Raw genomic sequence first — 8,799 nt, forward strand, 5'->3', positions numbered from 1 at the left:
CATTTGTGTGTATTTTCAAGGGCAGGAATTGACCCCCAGGGGCAGTTTCGGCCCTAGCAAAATACAAAAATTTCCTTCTTGACATTTGAAAAATGTCGAGAAACATAATTTTGGAACGCTTGTCTTGTTCTTTTGACAAGCATTTCCCGAGGCTTCAGATGCCAGAAGAGAAAAAAGAACAGAATAGCGCGTGCTCATGCAGTGACAGGAACGCAGTTGCTATAAACGTCACAAAGACTGTGAGTACAGCTACTAACAGCCCTCTCACCACCACCACCACCACCACCACCACCAACACCAACAACAAAAACAAAACTGTAACCAAGGTTACAAAACCATGCGTGAAAACCGTCACAAATGTCTCTGACGTAAGCACCACTGCTGCTGACGCCATCATCACCACCACCAACGACAACAACAACAACAACAACAGCAACAACGACAACAACAACAACAACAGCAACAACAAGGAAGTAAAGTTATCGGCCGTCAGCAATGACACCATCACCTGTTCAACAAACTCTGCTGCCACTACCACCACCTTTGAACCAGGCAGTACATACACCAACATAAACAAAAATATCCAGAAGAACATGTCCGCCAGCACAACAAAAACAAATTTCGCAAATGCTCTAAAGGAAAAAAGAACAACAGTGACATTCACACAAAAACAAATAAAAGACACAAAATCCCTTCTTACGAAAGAAGGAGATGATGTCAGAATTAACATCCCAAAAGATATTATAGAAATGAAAAACAAAAAGTGCATCATTTATAAACTGGTAAACACAAAAACCAGACGTGTAGAAAATGTTAGCACAGATAAAATTGAAGTTTGTCTTAGAAAAATTTGGCCTTATCAGAATCATGTCACCTGGGGAAGGAAATTTGGAACGGTGCAAGTAAGGTTTCTGGATGAAAATTTAGCTAAACAATTTTCGACACTCTCTCTCCGCACAGATGACTTGGTAATGATACCGAGTTATCTAGGACAGAGAGTGACCAAAGTTATGATAAAAAATGTGCCATCGGAGGTGGACACCCAATGGCTGATATCGGCCGTGTGCCTGGAAATGGAGGAGGCAAATATTTTGGAGATTACGGTCGGAGAGGAAAAGAACTGGGGAGGGAAAAATCTGGAAATCCTTCTCCACATCACGGAGGAGGCTTCACAGAAAATTCCTCCAAACATTAGATTGGCAGAGGACCACAAGCTGTATGTGGTGGTAGAGGGCAGGCGACCTCGCTGTTACCTATGCAACAGCGAAGCACATCTGAAAAAGGACTGCCCTCTGGCCGCTAAACAAAAACAACAACAACAACAACAACAACAACAACAACAACAACAACAACAGAAGCAACTACCAAATACCCCCAACAGAAAAACCTTACTACCAATACCACCAGCAACGCAAAAAACAACAACAGAAATATCAGCAATAACCACAACAGAAAAGACAACAGAAACTGCAAAAACAGAAGAAAAAAAAGAAAATTCCAAGACTGCCTCTCCCTCCCCCATATCACATACACCACACATAAATAACAAGCAGCCAACATCAATAAAAACAGCAACACAAACATTCACAGAAACACACACAGACGCACAAAATTTGCCGTTACCTCTTTCTGACTCCTCAGATCTCCCATCATCCGATGAAGAGAGTGGGGAGGAGTGGAAAATAGCTACGAAAGGAAAGAGGAAGCGCAGTAAGAAGAAAACAAAACAAAATGCAAACACAAACAAAGCAGGGAGATTCACATCTCCCGAAAATACTACTAACACCAATAGTAATATAAAAAAAACAATGCTAACAGCAATAGACAGTACAAACACAGAGTTGATGAATTACATCAACTCTAAAACAAACATCACAAATAACGATATCAAAACCAACAACCACCCACGTACAACACCGCCAAAACACATTAAAATTATTCATGTAACACCAGCATTACACAACACAATAAAATCCCTCTACCCCAACTCGGTAGGGGGATTCCAGAAATATTTGTGCAAGAAATTGTACAATAGCCTCCTTGGTGAAAAATCCAAGGAGGAAACAAAACTTTCTAACGGCAAGTAACACTCTGTTCTTTTGTTTTGTGCTTTAAAGCACACGTATAAATAGAATCATGGTGAAGATTGGTTGTGTGAATGTGCGTGGCTTAGGGTCCCCTTGGAAACAAGGGTACCTCTTAAATGACATCAAGTCACACAATTTGGATATCATAGCCATTAGTGAGACCAGACTCCATGAACCGCGGGCCCTAAAGTCCATGTTTGGCGGACAGTTTAACATTTATTTTTCTCCCTGTCTGCCGAGGATGGGCGGTAGTGGCACGGCGGTTCTTTTTCGCAAGAGTCTGGATCTCCAAGTAAAGACGATATTTACGGACCCGGAGGGTAGACTGGTTGTCCTAGATGTGGACGGCAGCGATGGAGGCGCTTTTCGGTTGCTGGCAGTTTATGTGCCTCCTTTAACAGGTCGGTCAGACTTCTTTCGACGTCTAGAAGTATTCCTGGGAACGTCTCGTCCCTTACTTTTAGTGGGGGATTGGAATGCTACCTTGGACACGCATCTAGACTACGTGGGGAGTGACAAAACTAGAAGGGGATGCAAAGGCCTCATAGACCTGCTCAGACGCTTCCAGTTGTCTGACAGGTACCGACTCGACCACCCAAATGTGCCAACGTGGACTTGGAGCAACCGCATTGGGTCGTCGAGATCGTATCTAGATAGGATAGTGTGTAGGACAAGAGATAGAGATAGTTTAGGATGTCCACAGTTCCACATAGTCAGCTACACGGATCACAAACTTGTGACGTGTACGCTAGACATAGATAAGGCACATAGGCAGGGTCCCGGTTACTGGAAACTAAACGCGTCTTTCCCGTCGAGACAGGTTTTCAGAGACCGGATTAGCACGTTAGTAAAGAGGGCTTTGACGGGAGCCATCGTCAACAACAAATGGTGGTTTGCCCTCAAGAGAGCAGTGAGGGCGGAAGCAATAAGGTATAGCAGGGCACTAGCTGTAGAGAGGAACAGAGAAGAGGGGGAGCTAGTGATAAAGTTAGAAGAGGCATTGCGAAGTGGCATCGCATCCGACGTTTTAGCGGCGAGGTTGGCCCTCGACCAACACTTCAATGCTAAACACGAAGGGTGTGCTGTCAGGGCAAGGATGCGTGCTCTGAGGAATGAAGGTGTTGGAGCCGCACGAGAGGCCCGGGTGGCGGAGGCGCAGCGGGGTAACAGAGCCACCATCCGGTCTCTGGTAGACGAACAGGGGCGCGAATTGCTCGAGCCGAGCAAGATGTGCGAGGCGTTTCAGCGGCATTTTGCCCGACTGTTCGGGAGGAGTGGCGAGCGAGAAGGCAGGGTGGACTTTAGTGCCTACCTGCACAGCTTGCCACGACTCTCGGCAAGAGAGGCGGAGTGCTGCGAAGGGGTCATCACGGCGGAGGAGGTGAGGGACGCGATGGCGGGTTGCTCGACGGACAAATCTCCGGGTTTGGATGGTCTGCCCTACGAGCTTTACAACTGTATGCCAGACTTGTTTGGAGAAGTCTTGGCGGTCGTGTACTGCAACTGGCAGCAGAACGGGAGCATTCCCGGTTTTGTGAGCCGAGGAGCGGTAACGCTGCTGAAGAAAGATCCAAACAAGGGGGACGCCATAGATAACTTTAGGCCCATCACTCTGCTCAATGCAGACATGAAAATTTTGGCCAAGGTGTTAGCCAAGCGGTTGGCGCTTGTCATCGAGAAACTGGTCGGCACGGAGCAGACGTGCGCCGTGCCGGGCCGGAGCATCCATGACAACCTCCATCTGATGCGCTACATCATAGAGAGGGTAGTTAAGGAACCTGGCATGGGTGGGGCCCTGATCAATTTGGATCAATCGAAAGCTTTCGATAGGGTAGACCATCGATACTTGGAGGCCGTCCTCGAAGCGGCGGCTTCGGTCCCGTTTTCCGCGGCTGGATGGCTGCCTTGTACACAGGCATCCGTTCGGTTGTTCGCGTCAATGGACGTCTATCGGGACCCTTCGACATTGCACGTTCGGTTCGTCAGGGATGCCCCCTGTCGCCGCTCCTGTACGTATTGACTCTCGAGCCACTACTGCGGAAGCTGGCGACGCTGAGGGGCATCCCGCGAGAACTGGGGTGCGGGACGAGCGTGTCGGCATACGCGGACGACGTCACCGTCATAGCGTCTAGCCACGAGCACATCGAGCTTGTTGGCGAGACGCTGAAAGACTACGAAGCGGTGACGGGAGCGAAAATCAACCGGGATAAGTCGGTGGGTTTGCTTCTCGGCACCTGGAGAAGCAAGCCCATACCGTCCGGCAGCGCCTCAGTAGTGGGACGCTGGACGGACGGTCCGGTCAAGTTGCTCGGAGTCTGGTTCGGTCCGGACCTGCAAACGGAGAAGAACTGGGACGAGATAACGAGTAGGGTGGCCACTCTCTGCCGGCAATGGTCCGAGAGGAAGCTGTCCCTAAAAGGTCGGGCGGAGGTGGCGAACGCGTACATCGCGTCCGTCATCGAATACCGCCTGACCGTCGTGCCTTGTCCCGATCGCGCCATCACCGAAATGGAGCGCATCCTCTTCCGCTTTTTGTGGAAAGGAAGCGTTCCGATGGTGAGGCGATCCGTTTGTTGCCAACACCAGCTGAAAGGAGGGCTGGGCATGCCGTGGTTGATGATGCGCAGACATGCGCTGAGACTGCGACATCTCCGGCTCTACGTAGACGACGGTGAGCAGGTGTGGTCGCCGTTTGTGCGACGCTCTTTCCCGCAGCTCGTCTCCATGACCGAGCTGCAGTCGTGGATCAAAAAGAGGCCGAGGAATGGCGAATGGCACCGTGAGTGTCGCGTTGCTCTGCAACAACTTTGCCGTCCCGGGTCGACCTTGAGCGGCTGCATCACAACGAAGTCATTCTATAGGGGATTAGTGGAGGGCAGGTACGACGACGATCTCGGGGCGAACCTGGGCGTCGACGAGGAATACCTGACCCGCCTGTTCAGGACGACTTTCGGGCCGGGACCTATGGACAACTTCCAGAGATCCCTGGCCTGGCAGTGTTACCGAGAGGCGCTACCCGTTCGGGATAAGCTCTATAGACACGGCTCGCGAAATGTGGGGCCGACCTGCCCGAGATGCGGTCAGAGCGATGAAACCGTTCTGCACGCACTCGTGCAGTGTCCAACCATTTCGGAGCTGTGGGCTTATGTCGAACGACTGCTGTCGCGTGTGGGACGAGTCGGTTTATCAACCGAGTCTATCGTCAATATCGTCACGCCTCCTTCCTTTAAACGGGAAGGAAGAGCTGTATTTATCGTACTTGTGGCTATGGCCAAAGAATGCATCTGGTGGACGCGTCTGAAAGGATTAGAGACAAATACTTTCCTCTCTGGTCAATCTCTCATCAACTTTTTCAAGTATCACTTGAAAAGGAAGGTGAGAGTAGAGAGGCAAGTGTTGTCTAGCAAATGTTTCGAAAAAAGATGGATACATGTAGCAAGAATGGCACGTATAAATGACGAAGCCACCTTGACCATGATTCTATAAAACGTTTTAAAATTTTGTAAACAGAGAAATTTTATTTAACAAACTGTGACACTAAAGACCGAGGTTACCGTGGTCTTTTCGTAGGTTTTTCTTTCCACGGATAACCTCCCCATTTATTGGGAATTTTTGTATTATTTCGTATTTTTTGTAAATACCCCAAACGTTTTGCGATGTTTTTTTTTTTTTTTTTTTTTCATCGTTGTCCCCACTTTTGTTTTTTTTTCTGCTTTGTTTTCGACCCCCTCGAAAAGAAAAACTCTACATTTGTATTTTGTCCCCTCTGTGTTGAGCCCTGTGTGGCTAATAAAGAAACCTATCTATCTATCTATTTATCTGTCTGTCTGTCTGTCTGTCTGTCTGAATACATGTCTACAGAGCTCTATACAACTCTATATTGCTTTTTAGAATGATTAATAGTGTCAAGCAGTCTTCTGACAAAAGAAGAACTTATTTACGTGTAAGTAAACTGTATTGTTCTAAATGTTCTTTATTAGGAGGTTATTATCATTAATCTGATGAAAATCTTTAAAACGGATCAATATCTACGTCAGCAGAACACGTGGATATGTTTCAACAACTTTGGAATTGTTAAAGGTCATCGGGTCGTCAGTTGTAGCTGTACAAAGATATAATGGAATATATGTATGTGCATGAAAATATGTATTGGTGCATACGGATGTTAGTAGATAGACAGAGGTAGAAAGAAATGGAAGAAGAGACAGGGAAAAGAAAGGGAAAGGGGGGGGAGAAAGAGAGAATTGGAAGTAGAGTGAGAAATGAAGGTAGAGAGAGAATGAAAGAAAGAGACAAGACTAGGGAGAAAGGAGAAAGTATATATCTGGGTGACTATGCGCGCGCGTTCTCACATGTTCACATATAAAATATAGAATAAAGACGTTATAATCATTGTTGATTATAAAAGGAATATCACACAGGCACACATGCATGTATAAACACATGCACCCACGCACGCACACACACACAAATACACACACAACAAACGTGATTTCGCGCGCCATCTCTTTACGCGATACGCAGAGGAGTACCTGAAAGTGGAATTTTCGTAGACGGATACTGAGCAGAAGCCTGTCTTATATAAGACCTATAGTGATGATAGTTGATGACCGAGAAAGACCATCACTTACATACACCCATGCAAAATGCCTGCAATGCTCGTTCATTGGGTTATTGCACTAAGTATCGGCTACAACCAGGTTCGTGTCTGCGGCTTCAAGCTCGCCGCGGCGCTTTCTTATGCAACCGGGCATCAATTAGTCGCCTGGTCGGTGACTTCACAATTTCAAATTTTAGATCCGATAGGGCTGCTTCATCAGCACCCCACAAACAGTCTCCACCCTATTGACGCCTTCCAGAGACACGCCAGAAGAAGATATCAAGTGACAATACGAGTCGCAGGCTCACGAATGTAGGTCTGTCATGATATCAAGCACAGGCAAAAGATCCCTCAAATGTCCAATGCCATTCCCTGCATATCTGGTCTTATATTAAAGTGAACTTCTCTCAAAAACATGCTTTAACAAAAGCTAAGGGCTGCCTTACACAGTGGTCTTCCAGCACGTCGGACACTATATATATATATATATATATATATATATATATATATATATATATATATATATATATATGCATATATATATATATATATATATATGCGTATATACACTTAAACTCTCTTTCTCTTGCACACACACACACACACACACACGCACACACACACACACACACGCACACACACACACACACACACGCACACACACACGTGGTTTAAACAATTGTAACACAAAGACGAAGCTGCAAAATCCAATCACAGGTTGTATTAAGTTGACGCTCCAGAAATAGGAGAAAAATAAAGGAAATGTTTTTACGTCTTGCGAATATACTCTTCCCAGGAAAGAATGTGCGTGAAATAGAGGTAACATATGTATGTGCTGGTTTTGGAAAGTGTTGGCATATTTTTACAGTCTTATTACTAATCGTGTGCATAAATAACTAATTTGTAGAGATTTATTATAAACTATGGTTTTCAGTTAGTTCAGGGTTACATCACTTTCGCATAAACTAATAAAGTTGGGCGAGCCAGAAATGAACATCTAGAGGTTCACAGAGGGAGCTTTGAGCTGACAGTGATGTCTTTACGCTATTTACCATAAGCAAAATTTTTTTCTCCTCGGTAAAATATACTACTTATATATATATATATATATATATATATATATATATATATATATATATGTGTGTGTGTGTGTGTGTGTGTGTATGTGTGTGTAGGTGTGTATGTGTATATATATATATATATATATATATATATATATATATATATATATATATATATATACACACACATATATGTGTATGTGTAGTATGGCTTGCGTGTTCAAATAGATGCACAACTGAGATGTTTAGAGTTCTACATAGAATTTCAAGTTCCAGTCAGCTTCCAGTATCGTAGAAGAAATTACGATGATGAGAAATTACGATAAACACAAACTTATTAGATTTTACGTGCGTTTTGCCATTTAGATGACTTGGAATCCTGCACTGGATTTACAGACCATTAATGGGAATGAGGTCTTCATAACTTAGCGCAATAAAGTGTTCCTTGATGACCAGTTCTAGATAAGCATCCGAATTACTTGAAACATCCAATACAGGGTCTCCAGCGACCTGAATGGTGAAACGTACGTAGGAAACACATATGCACACATATAATTTCCAAGTAATTAGAATGTAGACACAGAAATAGATAATCCTTTTTACCATGGACCTGAAATATTGCGGGAGGAGGTTAGTGGATTACCTTGACCCCAGTTGAGTGCACTCAACTGGTACTTATTTCATCGACCCTGAAAGGATGAAAGGCAAATTCGACCTCGGCGGAATTTGAACTCAGAACGTCAAGGCGGACGAAATGCAGCTATTTTACCCGGTGTGCTAACAATTCTTCCAGCTCGCCGCCTTGACGCATAAATAGATAATAATGTGCATTAGAGTTTATAGGTATCGAACACTAAGAAAGAAAACTATTATGAGACAGAATAGTGTCGTATATATATATATACATATATATATACATATATATGTAAATATAAAGTAACCAGAAAATGGAGAAATATTGAACAACAATTGACTTACGTTAATTATTATTTTGTAATTCAATAGAAATAGACTGTATCCCTATTTGTATTGAATTAAAAAATAATAATTG

The 8,799-nt window shown here is 44.6% G+C and overlaps 1 protein-coding gene across 8 annotated transcripts in view; it reads left to right on the forward strand.

Annotated features, from left to right (window-relative positions):
* LOC106879613 (piggyBac transposable element-derived protein 3) overlaps window positions 1–8,799 on the forward strand; it is a 359,535-nt gene that overhangs the window by 90,342 nt on the left and 260,394 nt on the right. The window contains exon 2 of one of the 8 annotated variants that reach the window (XM_089353695.1): window positions 141–5,901. The exons of the other annotated variants lie outside the window; for them this stretch is intronic. Within the exon in view, the coding sequence (XP_089209821.1) occupies window positions 159–2,087 (1,929 nt within the window). The 5' untranslated portion in view covers window positions 141–158 and the 3' untranslated portion in view covers window positions 2,088–5,901. Of the gene's footprint in view, window positions 1–140; window positions 5,902–8,799 lie in introns of those variants that run through there. 8 annotated transcript variants of the gene reach the window in all.

Source organism: Octopus bimaculoides, chromosome 1, assembly GCF_046866305.1.
Source record: "Octopus bimaculoides isolate indiv1 chromosome 1, ASM4686630v1, whole genome shotgun sequence".
Taxonomy (NCBI): domain Eukaryota; kingdom Metazoa; phylum Mollusca; class Cephalopoda; order Octopoda; family Octopodidae; genus Octopus; species Octopus bimaculoides.